General features: G+C 29.9%; 2 protein-coding genes across 2 annotated transcripts; one reads left to right on the forward strand and one right to left on the reverse strand.

The window, feature by feature from the left end:
* Positions 1 to 2,438: 2,438 nt before the first annotated feature.
* Positions 2,439 to 12,830, forward strand: PGO_010240 (hypothetical protein, conserved; the record flags this gene model as incomplete). Its single annotated transcript, XM_028685668.1, has 1 exon — positions 2,439 to 12,830. The coding sequence occupies one exon, from the start codon at positions 2,439 to 2,441 to the stop codon at positions 12,828 to 12,830; it is 10,392 nt and encodes a 3,463-aa protein (XP_028541469.1).
* A 916-nt stretch (positions 12,831 to 13,746) lies between these two features.
* PGO_010250 (hypothetical protein, conserved) lies at positions 13,747 to 17,178 on the reverse strand (the record flags this gene model as incomplete). Its single annotated transcript, XM_028685669.1, has 1 exon — positions 13,747 to 17,178. One exon carries the CDS (start codon positions 17,176 to 17,178, stop codon positions 13,747 to 13,749), a length of 3,432 nt encoding a protein of 1,143 aa, XP_028541470.1.
* Positions 17,179 to 19,612: the final 2,434 nt, after the last annotated feature.

Genomic DNA, 19,612 nt, shown 5'->3' on the forward strand with positions numbered 1-19,612 from the left:
AAAAAAAAAAAAAAAAAAAAAGGGCTGCTACAATATTATGAATAAATAAAAATGTGAATTTTTCAAAAATGCAAAAGTCTGTTTTCGTAAAACTTATTGTACGGTTTCCACTAATTTTGCTACTATCATTTTTGCAGTTGCTGAAAATGCACGCAAAGCTTTACAAGGGCTGCAAATATTACAAAGGTTTTTTTTTTTTTTTCTTTTATCACACAATAAATGTGTCCGTTTCTCATTTTTATATTTAACATATATATTTCGTTTAAAGATTTGCTTCTACAATTTCGTTAAATCAGAATATTAAATTATTCAGCGAATTAGGCGAAATATAGCCTTAAGAATAATTGACACTATTTGCTTTGGAGGAATCATTAGATTTTCTCACCTCCCATAGGCTATCCTTCATCACCCATTTGTTAAGTTTTCAGTAACTTTGTACGATACTATTGTTGATTATGCATGTTTCATATATACATACACGTTGTGGGGTGAAAGTGAGGGGAGGGGGGGGGGGGGTAAGATGGTCCATTATGCATAAGCATGGCTGTTACAAAATAAAAAGGGGTAAATTGAATTACAACTTTCTGTATAATTTCTATACTTTGTGTATATAAAAAAAATGTAAACTAGGTTGAATATTTTTTGAGCAATACATGATGTTCTCCACGAAAAGTTCCTATTTTAACTTTTTTTTATTTTTTTATTTTTTTTGTACGCTTTTAGAGGAATGACAAGTTGTTCACCTATATTGTGTTCATGTATGCTATCACCTGTGTGTAAATATGTATATACCCCAGTTAGCATATGTCCACTTCTTTAACCAACATTTCGTGTTTTTCCCACACAAAAGACAATGAATTTTTTTGTTGCAATCCCAAAGAAGCACATACAAGACGCATTACTTTGCAATCATGAGGTGTAGTTAGAATCACTTTAAATCGTCTAAATTTGTATTCTTAAAACGGGACAGAATTTAAAAAAAAAAAAAAAAAAAAAAAATATGATGTGTATATTTGTGCTTTATGCGAAGTACACATGTGTGTATAGGTTTTCCCCTCCTTATGTATTGCATTTTTAAAAATAACAGGTATTTCTTTTATCTAAAATAGCTAAACAGAACAATTGTTGAAACGTTTTTTAGGAGGAGAAATAATTCGTTTAACCAAAAAAAAAAAAAAAAAAAAAAAAATAGAAACAGTGACAGTGACAGTAATAGAACAAATGGAAGGAATATGGAAAGAACAAAACGAATACAAAGGCATGTTGCCCTGCATTATCTTCGTAAAATTCACCCTGCACATATATATTTATCCAAATGGATACGCAAAACTTTTCAAAACATACACCTCTGTTCCGCACACAGAATTAAAAAAAAAAAAAAAAATAAATAAATAAAAATAAAAAAAATACGATATCGTTGTTTGTTAATTCTTGTTGAATAGAACAAATTTCTCACATATTGTTCTTATTTTCTTTATTTTTTTTTATTTTTTGCATATACACAATAGAATAAAGAAAATGAAGAAAAATTTAAATTTCGTTACAATGTTAAAAAGAAAAAAAAAATTCTCGTTTTGCGCATGAAAGTATGCACAGATAGGCAAATAAAAAAAAAAAAAATAGCACTGACAAAATTTGTATTACTTTTGTTAGGACTCTATGAAATTGGCAAATATTTCGTTAATTTCGATTTTTAAGAAGTATTATGGGCGTCATGTCTTTCTTTTTTCTTCACATTATTGTTCCATATTTTTGTTAGTTTGTTCCCCTTTTCCTAATTTCCCAAATTTTTTAAACGTGAGGAAATAGGAAAGCAATAAGCTTGTGACAATTGTGACAAATTAATTTTTTTTTGTGTAAAATTTTATGTAGTACACTTCCTTGTGTTTGTGTATATATTTTCTCCGTACTTTACTTGAAACATTTACTGGTATCATAATATTTTGTTAAAGAAAAGGATATCCCTTTTTTTTGTCTTTTCCTTAATTTTTTTTAAAGACAAAGAGAAAGCTTCCTTATGTACAAATATATTGGCGCAGAATTGTAAATTTTTTTTTAGCCATTTTTGTATTCTTTATATGGATGTGTGTGTCTACGTTGTGTGTACGTACTGACAAACTAAGACTGTTCTTCACGTGAACAACATCCCTAATCGTATGTTATTTCTTATTCCCCAAAATTTCATGCATATAAATTATGTGTGTATCCCTGTTTTATTCAATATATTTGTGACTACTTTCACAGTGAGTACATCGGTACTCCTGTATGTTTACATTGTTTTAACAAGAAATTACAAAGATCCCATTTGAGCATTCAAAAAAAAAAAAGATTCCCTAACACTCCACAAAGGTACTATATACACATGTATATATTCTCCTATTTTAGATATATAAGTAAAGCAAACGGTGTGTAGGTAGAAAAATCGGTGAAAACGCAGCATGAGAAGTATAACCAATTCGAGTTATGAAAATGTGGATAGTTTGAAAAATGACAGATCTCTTCATAATATAAAAACAAATAAACATGTGGTTGAAGGGCGGACTGATCATTCTAGCAGTGCCACTAAAGAAGATAGACAAATGGATGAAATAAAAGGAAGTAAACAAAATGAAGAAAGAATAAGTCTATATGATAAGAAAGAAGAGTGTAATAAAGTTACAAATGAAATTCTACGAAACCATGATAAATTATTTAACCATGATCAACATAACATGAAGATAATGAATAAAATAAAAAATGATGAATGGGTCGAAAAAAGACAACAAACATTTAGTACTAATGTTTCCCATGTAAATTTTTTAAAAAAAAAAAAAAAAAAAAAGAACATTTTTGGTATTCACTTGTCTAAGAAGAAATGTCAAGAAAATATAGAAAAAATAAATGAAAAAATAAATTGCACAATGAAAAGGATATTCAAATTGTATAAGGAATCAAACAAAAAGCAATATTTATCAATGTTATTCCAAATGAAAGATATTAATTGTTTTTTTAGTTGCATGTTCTTCTGTTTGTTAATTATATTTTCCATTATGAATGAATGTGTTGGAGCATTACTGTCCACCTTGCTATTGATAATATCGATACAGTTAAAATATAGCCGATCAAACATGGCTTTGTTAAATTCAATTATTGCAATTATTTTCATTTCCGTCGCCACTGCATATTCCTTTTCTAACATAAAATATAAGGATATTCATGGTCCTAGCAACGCACAAATTGATATCACAAACGCTAACACGAACAGGAAACTGTTAATCCTAGAAACAATCATATGTCTAGTTTATGCTTCCATTTTATTTATATATATGTTTTCATTACGATCTGTAAAGAAATTCAGACAAAGACATATCTGGGTATATCATCATATAGTTACCTTTTTTAATTTTCTAGATATAGGAATCCTCTTTACTTTTGGCATATTGGCATTTTTCTGCATATTTATCTGTCTAAAGGATACACTATTCATTATTATTTCTTCCATTTTATTTTCGAGCAGTGTTCTTACCTATTCCCTTCGCAAATACAGTAGCATAGCAACACTGATATTCCAGACAGTTATGATTATAACAAACACAATTATAGCTAGTGCATCTTTAACAAAGAATATCACAATGGCCAAAATTGTAGATATTCCATCTGATGGATTACAAGAATTGCATAATAAGATATATCTCTTCTACATGGTATTTCTTATCTTTTTTTTGGTTCTTCATTTGTTATACATTTTTTATATTTTCTTTTCATATACAAATGTTTTGTCCAAGTGCTTTTCCCAAAGATCAGCATACTACTCGAGTATCTTTCCTCACTCTGCAAGTATTGAGGGTGGTCACGATAGCTGGAATAATCACGAGAGTGCGAATGGGCACAATGATGATGAAAGTGATCAGAATAATATGCAAAATGATAGATGTAAAAATGGGAACATCCAGAACATGGGAGAAATCCATTTTGTCAGAGAAAAGTATGTGCTAAGCCTAGACGATAATAACAAAATTCTAAATATTCAGAAGAAAAGCATCAAAAAAATAAATATAGATATGGACAAGTACATGTACGATGAGCTTCATTTGTATAAACATCTCTTATTAAATACAGTAACCGAATTGAAGCATTCATTGGGGAAGCACAAAGAAAGAAGAATCTCCATGGGTGATCGAATATATAGGGGAAAAATGGGGAATCCAAAAAATTTCAAAGGAACAAAACGATCAAGTAACCCAAAACACGAAAACAATAATCATGTTGAAGATTTCATACTAAGCATAAACGGAGAATCATCCGAATGTCTGAGTAATTACAATGACACTGATGATGATGCCCATATCATCCAAAATAAAGCACGATATAGGAATAAATACAAGAATAATGCATATAAACGTACCCCTTTTTTGTTAAAGAATTTGTCACTCATTAAGGAGGAAAGAAGCAGGAATAAGAATATTCAAAGTAAACCATTAATGAATCATGATCTTTACCTTACCCATTGTGAAAATGATATATATTCTTCAGCATCCTTATTTCACTCGAAATATACATACATAATAGATGTGTTGTTAGAAAATTATGATGAGCTCATATTTTACTTAAATAAAAGGAAGTTCTTCATGAAAATAATCCAGTTACTTGAAGGAGGTAATCCTTGTGATAATAGAAAAAATGGTCTAAATGAAGGAGATATAATGAACGATGGATCAGTTGTAAATTCAAATTCTAAATATCTTCTAGAAAAGAATAGTAATAACGTATCATCGGTTAATTTATCTCATCCTATTTGTGAGGACAATGCAGAGTCAATCCCTCTTGATACATTATCCCCCCAAATAGACTCACTAAAAAATGCCACCTCATCATCCCTCGAAGAAAACAGCTCCCATTACATGAATACAAATTTTATCAGCCAATTGAGTACAAGTCCACGATTAGTAAATGAATACGAAAAAGAGAATGAAAACGTAAATAAATCCAGAAATTTATCAAAATGTAAAAATTGTTTGATAAACAATGCGCCAATATGCACGGATCTGCTGAACACAATTGAAGAGGATTTAAGTGAATGCTACTCAATGTTCATACTAAATTCAGACACAAACACAAAATATGAAAAAGGAAATTCCCTATTTAGCAACTTTAACAATGATTACATGAACATTCCAATATTTCCCACTGCGTCAAAATTTCCAAATGATGATAAAAGTAGCAAAAAGGAAGAGAATATATTCTGGTACTATTATCCAGGTATTATCGGAAGAGTATATAAAGAATGGTTAAAATGTAAAAATTTAGATTATAAAAAAATGAATAACGATTTTTATTATCTTTTCACTAATTCAAATTCATTACATGATTTCATAAAAAGTAATCATACAACCTTGGAAAAACAAGAAGACGTAAAATTGTTTGATATTAGTCAAGTATTAAGTAGTAATAAAAGTATAGTGAACACGATTAAGAAATCTTTTTCATCTGTAAAGGGATCAAACTTATTTACTGAAGATATATATAATATAAATTCCTTAAATGGAATTATAAATAACTTTTTAGCTGATATCAATACCGATATGGAAAGTTTTTATTTAATTAATTCAAAAAAAACACAACCATACTTAGATGACATCAGCATAAAGCAATTCCTCTTTTCGCTCCATGAACACAATGGGAGCGAATTAACATGTGAAAAAATGACTCTACCCCCATCAAGGTTTATTCCAGATTTAATTGAACAACTGGATCAGATAGTTGTAGAAAATATTTCACAGAACTGTGTGCAGAGGATGGATTGTTCCATTAGTATTGAAAAAAAAATGGTTCCATATGATCGTGACAGTTCAGATGGGTCTATACAAAATGGTGTCTTTAAAGGGGAAAAACAAACTATGGGGAAAATCACTCTCGAACAGACACGCGGACAGACACACGAAGATTTAATAAATATCAACCCTACATACTCTCCTAAAAATCAATGTGAAAATTTTGATTTGAACGACTTGCTAAATTATGCAGAATCGCTGATCATGCAAAATAAGCAAAACGAATTGGCCAAAGAAAGTGTCTTACTAAATAAGGACGATGTAAACGTACAAATGCAAAACGATTCAGATGCAGATTCGACAGACATAAAACATTTTGACGAAATTTTGAGCAACTTCATTAAAAATTTTGTGTCAACCAGAGATAATAATATGCAACATAATAGCTTTAAACAAGGTGGAGAGAAGGATGAGGAACAGATAAATTCTTTGAAAAATATAGAAGAAATTTATTCCAATATTAAAAAAACTATATGTGATGAAAAACAACTGAGCAAGGCAGCTAACGGGGAAGGTAGAAACTCACCAAATCATAACTTCGAACTTGAAAGTACTCAAAAAAATGGAGAACATTTAGCCAAACAAATAATTAATACAAAGAAGAAGGAAATGTATCTAAAAAAACGAAACTTGCATAATAATCATTACCTTTCGGATACATTAGAAAAAGCAGAAATCCAAAAAGGGGAAGAATATATGAAAGAGAATTACGAAAATGGGAAAGACAAACATGAAAAATTATATGACACCAATGCATTAATCAAAATACACACAAATGAAGGGAAGAAACAATGCATGAATAAACTTAATACAATTAAGAATAAATCCAAGAACAGCATTGAATGTTTAAGAAAAAAAAGCAAAACAGATACGAGCCAGCTGTCATACAGTGAACTTAATGAATACATATACAACGATTTAAAGAATGAAAAAAAAAAAAAAAAAAAAAAAATGTATAGCAATACGATTTTAAGTAAAATTCATTGCACCTCCTCAGATGATGAAAGTATGAACATGAAAACGAGTTCCAACAGTAGCAATGGTACGGAAAACAACGAAGATCAAAATAAGAGAAAAAATAAAATTCATGAAAAAAACAATTTTCTAGTTTTACATAATCAAAAGGATGATCATTTAAGTAAGACACAAAACTTGAATAACATCTCCGAACATTTTGCTAATTTTTACGCAACTGATGGTGGACACGTACTCAACATGCATAAGGAGTTTGCATTCATCGATAAAGGGTATTTATCCAATCTGAAAAATGTAGAAAAAGGACAAGGAGGAAAAGCAAACCAATGGACACAACATACCAATGGAAAGAATAGCCCTTCATGTAGTAATAGTATCAGCAGAACCTATGAAAGGGAGAATTCAAACTCTGAAAAAATAGGAGATATATATTGCAATATAGAACAAAGAAAATCGAAGGATGATATAATTGAGGGGGAGATACATATTCAAAATAACGATAAAATAGATGATAAGGCAAATTCTAATTATAAAGGAAACTCTAATAATGCACTCCTTCGGGATAAGCATAAAATGGAAAGAAAAGAAGAAAAATATAAAAAAACTGGAGCTGAATCAAAGATTGCAAACAATATGAAAAATAATTTTTTTCTTAGTGAAAACAACCAGAATAACAATTCTGTAAGGAAAGTGATGCAATATTCTCAATATCAAGCAACAGCTAATGACGAATACAAACATGGGGGAACAGAAAAAAATATCAAAATAGAAAAATACAAAGATAATATTTGTAAAGAGATATCTATACACCAGTGGAAAGAAAAAGAAAATAAAAAAATTAATCATCAAATTGTAGATGTAAATGTTAATGCTGTAAACGACATATCAAAAGACATACCCTCAGTAGAAAAACACTACATGTATAGTAGCCAAGTGTGCTACAACGCTTCTAGGAATATTGATTCAGCAAAAATTTGTACAAAAAATGTGGAAGAGAAAAATAATGGTTCACATATATTCTCCAGTTCTCATCAAACGAACAGTAATTTTAACCTTGACACGCAAGATCTTATAAAAGATTTGAAAAAATATTTATCTTCATCCTCAAATAATGTAGATGTCGAGGATAGTATACTGAATGACACATTCCTACTCGAATTTATCAACAAATATTTGGAAAATAGCAACCCATGTAATCTTAGCATATATAACGAAGTACTTTTTGATAAAGCAAAAGAAAACATGAGCGGAGACACTAGTAATTCAGATACCTATAAAGAGAACAACGAAATGAAGAACGAATTTATGGAACACTCAATGGACAACAATACAAAAAAAGTGCGAACCATACACTTAGATTTTTATAACGAAAAAAAACTGCAAAAGGAGAAAGACAAAATCACAAAGGATGATTTCCATTCCAATTTTTATGATGCTCATATAGTAAATTTCCTCAATACATACATGTTGGAAAACAGCAATCGGTTAGTTAAAAGCGCTGTCTTGAAAGAGAAGCATACAAATAACACGAAGCTGGAAGAACATCTAGAAAAGACAAAAGAATCATTAGAAGCATCGTCCGAATTGTCGTATAAGAAGAGCGAAAAGAAAGAAGATATATCTAGATTTAATTATGATAATTATAAACAAGACAAATATTACTACATTGATTATAGCGATAAACAGGAGGAAGGGCAAAACAAAGTGGAAAATAGTATCTCAAAAGGAACACATCTGAAAACAATAAAAAATGACACACTTATACAGAAAAATATGCTAGGGTTGGAAATTAATAAGCACCAGTTCAACTCTAATTCGATAAATTTCATTAGTCCCTATGTACCTCGTAACTCCAATGGGGTAATCGGCTATAATTCTAGAGATCGAAACGGACAAATGATGTTCGAATTAAATAAGGAAAAAAATATGCTCCAAGAGTTACGCAGTTCTAATGGGGAGAGAGAAAAAATAGAAGAACGAAAGGGTAAACTTACTAATGAATATACTCAGAAACAAGCAAATAGTGATATTTTTTACAGCATAAACAATTTTGAAAATCTAGAAGAAGATGAAACATTTTGTCATTTGAAAAAAAAAATGGAAAATAGGAACCATCATTCCATGGAGGAAAAAGAAAACATAATTAAAAAGGCAGATTTAAACTTAGTTTTACAAAATATTGATAACTCGGAAGAGAATAAAGATTTTACCCCATCCGATGAAAAGAATTGTTCAGGAAGTTTAGAAATGTTAAAAAATGCAAATCAAAACCATATTTATCAACCAGATGTAAATATTTTTAACGAAAGCTATGGCTTTCAAAACAAAATATCAGATAGTAGTTCATCCACAGATAATGATTTAACAGGACTACTAATTGGTAGTGATGTATTTTATGAATCCTTTGCTTATAAAAGTATAACAGATATAGACAATATGAAAAGAAGAATACATGAGTATAACAATAAAGGAGTAACATATAACGAAAATCAGAGTGTGTACGAAAAACATGGTTCAAACGTAATTAATGACACAATGAATGGAACTAGTTCAAAAGATAAAAAAAATTACATCCATGGACAGGTTAAAAATAATACAATGGTACTAGATAAGCATAGCCATGTTAGCAACGAAAAAAGTGATAAGAGAAGTCATAACCTTGATGATAAAACAAATGAAGAAAAGGAAAAAGTGGATCAATATCACGATGCAGTTTCACTCATTTCATACAATTCTGATTATTCAAAACTCCACGACGAGGTAAAAACGAAATATAATAACAACTATTTCGTGAGAAAAAACATGAACGGTTCAGATAAGGTAAGCAATCACCATGGTAATACACACAGCGGGGTAGTAAACAGAGGTGAAGTCAGTCCAAATGAAGAAAACGCCACATATATCTACTTGGATAAACGTACTTATAAAAAAAAAGAAGAACAACAAGAACAACAACATGTTAAAGAGGAAAATTATGCACAAAAGAATTTTATGAATTATGAAATTTATGATAATTCAAAAATTGCAGACGGTAACATTGCCGGAAGTGGCATAAATGAAAAGGATCATTCGAAAGGGAAAACCTATGGCGGAGCGAAGAAAGAATCGTTTGACGAAGCGAAAAAGGAATCTCTTGACAAAGCGAAGAATGATTCTCTTGACGAAGCGAAGAAAGAATCGCTTGACGAAGAGAGCACCGAAGAGCAAGGCAAACAATTCGCCAAAACATCTTACGTGCAGGAAAATAAAATAAACCTATGTAACAACGGTACAAAAATGAATGAAAATACGTTTGATAATGCTGGAAAAGAAGACAATAATATGAATATTCCTCAGTCTGACAATAACAATGTTACGAAAATGCTGATATATAACGAATCAGAAGCATCCAGGACTCTATTCTCTTCCTTATATAAGAGGAAATTATACAATCGAAATAGAAGTGCTTCAAGCAATTCTTTTACGGGAATGAGCTCTTCTTCTATGTCAAGTAAAACTCCCATGGACACAAAAAAAGACTTGTTGAATAACCACTTAAAAGGTAATAATAAATCGGAGGGCTCAAGTAGTATAGAATTGTATCAAGTCGAAAATGGTCAGACGAATGAGTACAAGAAGAAAACTAACAATCTGTATCAGCAGTATCCCATGGAGATAGGAGAAAGCGGAATCAATAGCAAACGAGACGGAGAAAACATCTATAATGACAGTAATGCTACCAAAGAAGGAAAAAAAAAAAATGAAAATCAAAATGAAGATGAAATAGACATGGGCATAGAAGGAAATGGAGATATAGGTTATGATTATTGCATTGATGGAAATACACACAAAAATAGAATGAAGAGAAAGGACAAGAGAACACTCAAATACAACGCAAAATTAGCAGTCACAGAGGAAACATCTATTAATTTAGAAAATTCGAAAAGAACTGAAAGTGATTTCGAAAATGAAAACTGCATAACGAAATCAGAATTTTTATATAAAAATCGTTACAATCACATAAATGAAGAAAAGGAAGAAGGAAAAAAAAAATATAACCATTATCCCATAAAGGGTAAGATTATAAACAATAGCGATAATATTTTTAATAACTCAAATTACATCCAACATTTTAACAGCATCATTAAAACTTATTCATGGTCACCTGAAAATTTGCATATTGAAGAAAATAATTGTTCTTTCAAAAAATACAATACATGCATAGATACTGCTAGCACAGAAGATAGTGATGACGCATCCAAAATATCAAATTTCGTAAAAGATATCTTTGAACAAAATTCAAATTCTATTATTTCATCAAGTGAATACGAAAATGTAGGAAAAAAGAAACATAAAAAACAATTCAATTCTGAAAAAAAAACACATTCCCCTTTAAAATTACATAAAGGAAAAAACGAGTACAAATACAAAAGTATACATGAGGAAGTTATGAAAAATATAAAAACAGACACACAAGAATCTTTTATCGAGTTAATAGAACAGGGTGATGTTTTCCCAACCATCAGGAGGAGAACTGAAGGAAATGACACTCTTCATGATAATATTTTTTCTAATAATTACAAAAATTTGGAAAGAAAAAAAAAGAAATTATCAAAACGGAATATGTCAAGTGTTCAAGTTACGGAACATAAGAATTATTCTAATGAATGTAAACACATACGAGATACTAGTGAACAGATCTATGAAACCAACGAAAATAAAGATTTTGAAGAATTGCAAAACTTATCAGATAATGGTCTTAAGTTTGATGATGTAAAAATATTTACAGATGATGGATTCAATGATGAGTACAACTATTACAACTGGAATGAAATGAATAATGAAGTTAATCGCGAAATGAATAAAACAAAAAGTTATAGAAAAAAATATTTTTTGAAAAAAAAAATTAACAATTTGAAAATGTTAGAACAAGACTTTAATATTGACTACATAAATACCAACTTAAGCGACGATATTTATCTCACTAGTGCGAGTGGACTCAAAGAGAGTAATATCAGTTCTACCTTTTACAACAACACAGAACGTATGCGAAGGACCTTAACTAATGCTGACGCGAATTCAAGCAATATATACAACTCAGAAAAAAGAGGCATGAAAAATGTAAAATCGTTCAAAGCATTCAAAGCCTTCAGCATGTCTGAAAAAAAGGCTATTTCAAAGGGGAAAAAAGAAAATAGAACAAAAATACCCTTAAAGACAGGGAACAATACGCATGATTCCAATTATGAAATAAAAAAAAATTTAACAAAAAGCAACCTAAGGAAAAATAATAACACAACGGTCACCACTTCATTCAATGATGAGACAATTATAAAAAACAATACAGCTGTTAAAAATATCATGCCTCTTTACGAACCTTTTCACATAAATTCCAGTTTCTCATTCGAATCAAAGTACAAGGAAAATTTATGGAAAAAAATAAAAAGCGAAGAACCTGAAAAAGAGGTGAATCTAGTAAACGGTTCCCAAACTGATGCCCGTATAGTCCAACATACAGTGGAGTATTACCCAAATGACAACAAAGCAATCCATAACAAGTATGGAAATGTGTCAAACAACTCCAGTAAGAACATTATAAAGAAGAATTCTAAGGGAGGTATAGAGAAAAATTCAGTAAAGCAAAAAAAAAAATCATTATCCCTTGAAAAAACAAGAAAAAAACATTTGGGTGAAGATCTAGCTAATGCCTCCAAAAAAAATTCGGTGCACGATTTAAAAAAAAAATTGGCCGCAAAAAATACCTTAGCAAAAAAGGAACAAGTAAAAAATTCCCCAAATCAGAATAGTATCAACAAGGGATTAAAAAAAAAGGCTCATATTGACCCCAAAAAACTTACTAGCGTTATTCAAAATTTTAAAAATTCTAAAACAATATCCTATGATATTGTAAAAACAGGCCAAGTTAAACAATCACTCTCAAATGTAGATGCATCAAACAAGAAACGTAGACCCATAAAACTGCGATATTCAGTGGACAATTTCTACAATGTCATAAATAGTGAGGATGACGTGAATGAGGAAATGTTCATCAACAGTAGTAAGTGAGTCGGGCGCAGTAGTTCCCGAAGACGAAGTAGTATATGTTAGGATTTCTCAAAGGGTGAGACAAAAGGATAGAAAGATAGACAGACACGGACAAGCATAGACAGAGAGACAGATGCAAAAAGAAGCAAACGAGCACACATGTATGGAACCACACCAAACATCCATATTCTCAAAACGACATAATTGTTCATTAAATTCTGCGTCATTTTCTAACACAGTTTTGTACACATTCTGTTCTACAGTTTACTCCAAAGGTATATGTATCTTTTTTGCCCTTTGTATCTCATTTTCGACTTTTTTTTTTTTTTTTTTTTTTTTTTTCTTTTTGGGCGGGAAAAGTTCCTTTTTTCTTTTTTAGAGAATCATAGCGAAAAAAGAAAAAAAACACTTCTTACGAAGGAAAAATTGTTTGTGGTCATTACACCAGCATTTGTTGAATTTTTTTTTTTTCGTACCAATTTTTTGCCGTTACAAAACAAACATAACATTAAATAAGCTGTAACTGTTTAAACATTTTTGCAAAGTTGTAAATGCCAATTGATTATTTTTCTCGCCTTATGCGTGGAACAAAATGAAGAGATAAAAAAAATAAATTAAAAATAAAATTCGAATGCGTATCCATGCACACAGAATTAAAAATGCAAAGCAAATAATTTAAAATGTAGCAAAGAAGAATACAACTTGTTCACACATAATTAAAGAGATAACATCATTAAAAAAAAAAAAAATGTGTAATCTATTGGGACAAAGAGTTATGTTATTGCTTAAAACATATGTCACATTTATAATATGTTCATTTAAGAACACTATGTTGTGCTAATATGTCGAACACGTTTTTCCTTTTTAAAAGACAATATATTAAATGAATTCAAAAGAAAATGACAGGTTTACAAGCCATTGCAAATGTGGTAGATAATTAATTTAAGACGTATGGTAGCATGATGATGGAGTTCTTATCAATGCTAATGTCTACATACAAATTTCCTTTGCTTGAGGGAATTGCCAAAATTTGCTTATTTCTATTTAGTGTTAGTAAAATGTTCGGAGAATATTTCATCAGTTTTGCAGTCTGCCTAATAGTATCATTGGTTATGTTATTTATTCTAGATTTATCTATTTTTATAAGGTCTAGTATGGCATCACTCTTCACCCAAATGGTATTTACATTATTCCCATTTTCTTGGTCATTCGATACTGTCTTGTATATATTTCCGTTTGGTTCTGTGTTTCCTTCACAGGTATGGCTTTCTGGGTGGGTCTCTCCTTCATGATGATTATCTACATATATTTTATTTTTTACATTATGTTCAGATTCACTTGATATCTGATTATTTGAAATTGTACCTACATTGTTTTCCTCTTCCGTCTCTTCTTTCTTTTCTGATTCGTTCTGTATCTCCAATTTAGCTAAAACTTCTTTCACCTCTTTTCTCTCCTTACTTGAAATGCCTTTCGACAGAGTACTCTTCCTCTCACCAATCAATTGTTCCATGTAGCTTTCAAAGTTAAATACCCTGTTTTCATTTTCATAAACTGGTGAAAAATAATTTTTAATAGTTTCATCTCTATAAGTCCTATTCAACAAGAACTCGTCTACATCCTTAAAAAATGGCAAAAAGTTTAGACAGCCACTATAATTAATTCTGTAATAATTTTCCATCGCGTTATTTTTATTCTTATCAATCTGAATAACTGTTATACCAGCACTAATAATTTTTAACTTTATTTTTGTGTAGCATTCTAATATATCCTTTGTATACTTACTAACTAAATTGATTTTTTTAATGTTCACGTTTATTCTTTCGTTGATTGACAACTTGGTAAAATTACAATCATCCTTTAGATGGATATATAAATTATTTTTAATGAATAAAAAATCATCATTTAAATTGAAATAATTTTTTATTCTTTTTAGTATATCATTCGTTGGCAATAATTTTTCATAATAATCTAGGCTTATGTATTCTTGTTGTTTGATCATCTTGTGCTTTTCTCTTTTTCTTTCTTCTACTCTTTCTTCGTCTGTTTTATCATCCACATTCGATTGGGTTTTTCTCTCTACTTCTGCTTCATCCTCCACCACTCCATCTTTATTTACTTCTTCTAATTTACATTCCAAAGCTCTGCTATCATCGTTCCCTAGGTACCTCTTTAACTCCTCTTCACTTCTCTTATTAATGACACTTATTATATCTGCACCCTGCACTTCATTGGATTTGACAACTGGGTTTGAATTTCTTACCATATCATCACTGTCTATCATGTTATAATTGCTTGTCAAATCATCATTATCTATCAGATTATATTTATTCATAACTTCGTTACTCGTTACCACATTGTAACTTGTCATTACATCGTCAATATCTATTACATTGTAGTTATCTTCCTCACAGTTTTGGGCTATCAAATCTCTGTTGTTACTTATTATGTTTGAGTTACTGTCTCGGGAGTAATTTTGTACCTCTCGATTTTGCATAAGCGGTTCAGGAAAATAATCAGAAATGTGAACTAAACCGTCTGAAACATAAACTTTTTGTTCTTTTTCATTGACATCTGGTTTTATCTCGTTCAAGTGAATAAAATCACCATTTTCGTCCTTCTCCTCTTTTTTTTTTTTTTTCCTGTTTCTTCTATATTTGTACTTTTTCCTGTATTTGTCTTTTTCCTCTTTTTTCAGACTGTCTGTGACTTTGTGTGACATAGAGCACTTGTTCGAGTTAGTATATTTTTTATTTTTTATTTTTTTTTCTTCCTTCCATTGTAGCTTTCCACATTTTTTTATAACTGCTATAAAAAAGCCTCCCGCATTGTAATGATGAGGAAAAAAACGTTTCACATATTTTAGATTAATATCATGGATAAATTTCTCCTGCGGTGCAAACATTCCATTTTGTATTTTGTCATAAATTTTTTTATATTTTCCGCTTTCCTTAGTTTTTAAATAATTGCAATATTGTTCATATGTATCAAACCAATGGTCATCCATTAACACCTTCCATTTGGTTAATCCTTCTTTATAATTTAATTTATTTATATGTTCATTTTGAATATTGATTAATTTTAAGCAATTTCTATTATCTAACGAATTGAACACTTCACAAATAACTGCCTCATTTTCAATTGGATTTAATGAACACGTACTATAAACAATATGACCACCTTCTTTTGTCAATTCTATTGATCTTTTTAAAATATTTACTTGCATTTGAAATAAATTGTAGGCATTAAATGGATTCCAATTTAACCATATATTTCTGTCTTTTCTCAATGTACCATCACCGCTGCATGGGACATCACATAAAACCGAATCGAAGTATCTCTTCTCACTGCTATTTCCATCCTCATCTTTTATGTAAATATAAGGGAAATTAATGGCATTATTATTTGTTACCACTAAACAACTGCTATGTATATTTTTTAATCGATGAAACAACATACAGCATCTCTTAAAGTTTGCATCATTTGCAACGACAACTCCATTGGGGTTATTATTCGAAATTAGTTTCTTGTAGTGCTCATACAAATTGTTGTCTGTATTTAGAATGTATTCAAAAAGTTTATTGTCGTACTCGTTACCATCTAGTATGTTATTCAGGCTTCTATACAATTCGTTTCTCTCACCAGATTCATGATTCCCCTGTTTTCTCTTGTTCAGGCTGCCCTTCACGCTGCTATTCAAGCTGCTTCTGTTGCTACATTCTTCATGACCGAAGGAGTACTCCATTTCACATGAATCCTCTGCACATACACTGTCACGAAATTCGTCAATGCCCTCATGAGGATTACAGAAAAGAGAAGAATTCTTCTCAATAAATTTCCGAATCAAATAATTTTTAATACTTTTTTTTTTAATGAGATGCATGTAATCCACTATTTGAGCTGTCTTTGAGCCAGGGGCTGCACATATATCTAGAACGAAAAAATCTTCTTTTAATTTTAGAAACAACACAGGTAACATACTTACCAATTCTTGTCTAAATATATACCCACTTTCATTTAAATTTATTAAATAATTATATAAATTTTTATAATTTTCATCTTTCTTAATTTGGGATCTCGTTAAATATATTTCGTACATCTGGTCTTCTTCATTTAATTTTGTTATAGCATAATTATCCTTACATAAATGTTCTAATTTCTTTTTTATATTTTCGTGAATAAACTTGCAGTACTTGTTATTGTTTAAAACACGAAACGTTATTGGTAATTCTTTATTTATAATTTCCATAAAACTGTCCACTTCATTTTCATTTATTATTTTCTGGTTAATGTAGTAGTTAAAAAAGTTTTCATTTTTCTGCAACTGGTTCGTGCTGTCATAGCACTGGACTTCTTTCTTGGTTTCCATATTACCCTTCCCCTACAGGGGAAATATAAACAGTCTTGTATGTATGCTTTTCCTGTCTCTTTTATGTTCGCTCCTTTTATTTGATTTTGATATGCATAAAAGAAGAAAAGAGGTGTGATAGTTTCCAAAGCGAAATTTCTCACCACGATTGATAAATTTTTACGAATACCCCGTTGTTGTGTTCTTGTCAAATATAGTTTTGTGCATCCCTGTTTGAAATAAGAGCTTCCATTTGTTTATTTTATTTTGTATCAATTTTGTACTAATTTTTATTAAGTGTTTTTTACTTTTCTTCTTCCCCTTTTTGTTTTCAACTTTTCAAATAAAGATTTTATCAAACTTGTGCACTTGCCTATACTATATCCCGTTTTCAAAATATATTTATTGTCACTTATTAACTTTTTGGCTTATTGTGAATTATACTTTTTATTCGTGTACATATGGCATTGGCAAATGTTTCAGAGCTTTGGCTCGTGCTGCCCACTTTCACCCTTTTTACAATTTCTAAAATGTAGCTTATTTAACGTGCAGAGATATACCAACAAGCAGCGCTATTATAGTTATGCGTCATAACACCCAATCCTGTTCATATTTTTTTTTTTTTTTTTTTTCTCCTTTACAAAAACGAAATGTGCAACTCATTTTAGAGATTCACTATAAAAAAAGAAAAAAAAAAATTTTATTTTTATTTTCATAAACACGTTGTAGTATAGCTAGGTAGGTACATTTTTGGATATGCAAAAACATGTGCGATGGTTATGCTGGAAGCACGAATAATTTTTTACATGCATTATTTTTTTTTTCTTTTATCGTGACTCGAAATAAAGGTATATATGTATTCACGGTCACTCCCTTTAAGATCATAAGGGGGAAAATACTTTCTTCGTTATATCACATATTAGCAAATTAAAAGAGAATTTTAAACTATAATGACTTTTTTTTTGCAAAATTAAAATATAAGATAGTTCTATTACATATGATATGAATCTCCATTTTCTATGCACATCCATGTTGGTTGTCACCACAAAAAAAGAAAAAAAAAAAAAAATACCACACCAAGTTTATATTTACAAAATATAACAGTTGTATAGGTATTTTAATTAACACATTTGAATATGTATAGACTTGTGGGTGCAAAAATATAATATATACATTTTTTAAGTAAATCTTTCGTAAAACTCAATTACACTACCTTCCTCTACCCTTTAAATCGTAACTTTGACTTTTTCGGAAAGCGAACATTTATCCACTTCATTAAAAATATGTAGTGTTCATTTAAAAGGAGAGTAAGACAAAGACACTAATAATTGCGCAACAAAACCTTTTGTAATGAATTTAAACTGTAACGAAAAAAAAGGATAAGGTTAAAAAAGATATATCATTATTTTATTAATTTGGTAAAATTTACCCAAGTTGTGCGTAAAAAAAAAAAAAAAAAAAAAAACAATCGAACTCCACAAATGTGAAAAAAGTGTGTCAATGTAGACTATAAGAATTTTTTTTTTGACTTTTAAAAATTTAAGAAGCTAGGGTAACATACAAAATCATCCTTCACCAATTATCAATTTTTTTTTAATATATAATATTTCGACATTTCATTAGTAAAAGGTAGACAAGAGGAAACTTTTATAGCTTAAACAGTTGAGAGATTTATTATGGGCAGTTTTTTTTTCTCACGTATTTTTTTTCTTTTCGCCCACTAACATTTATTCCTTCGTATTTTCATTATATCAACATGTTTGATAGCTGCATGTATTATTTCTACATTTTCGAGAGTGCGCCATACATATATAAATCGTGAAATACGTATAAAAAAGGGGGAATTTCATTAGTCCAACTTCCATAACACTAGACTGAACAATTATAAAGAAAAAAAAAATGTATATATAAAATACACATTTATGGACATATCTTTCATCGCTTAACGCCACCTAGTGCGAATGTGAGGTGTATTAGAAGCAACGAACACACGCGTAAAAATACCTCTGTTTTTGCATATATATATATATATATATATATATTTAACTTCTCTAAATGCATGCAACTAACAGGGCTTTTGCAAGATCATTCGATGTATTCCGTTCACAAGACACACATGAATTTTGCATAGCAAACACCATGTACTAAGCATAACAAAAATTTAGAACTTTTCCACATGAATATTTTTTACACAAAATGAAAACACATTTTTGAATGAAGTTCATTCATTCTGCAAAGAAATAGTGAAATCTTTTGCGTGTGCATCGATGATGTTAATCTCCTATATTACAGCGAATATTGTTGTATGGCAAGAACAAGTAGGAAAACATGTGTAATGTAAAGGGTGATAAATGGTATTAGAAAAACTTATGTCGCATTAGAACATCCCGTAACTATATCCTGTGAGTCTTTAATTATCATTTTTTGAATGAAAAAGTTCTGTATTCCTAAAGTC

The sequence above is a fragment of the Plasmodium gonderi genome (genome assembly GCF_002157705.1).
Source record: "Plasmodium gonderi DNA, contig: Chr01, whole genome shotgun sequence".
In the NCBI taxonomy this organism is placed as follows: Eukaryota; Apicomplexa; class Aconoidasida; order Haemosporida; family Plasmodiidae; genus Plasmodium; species Plasmodium gonderi.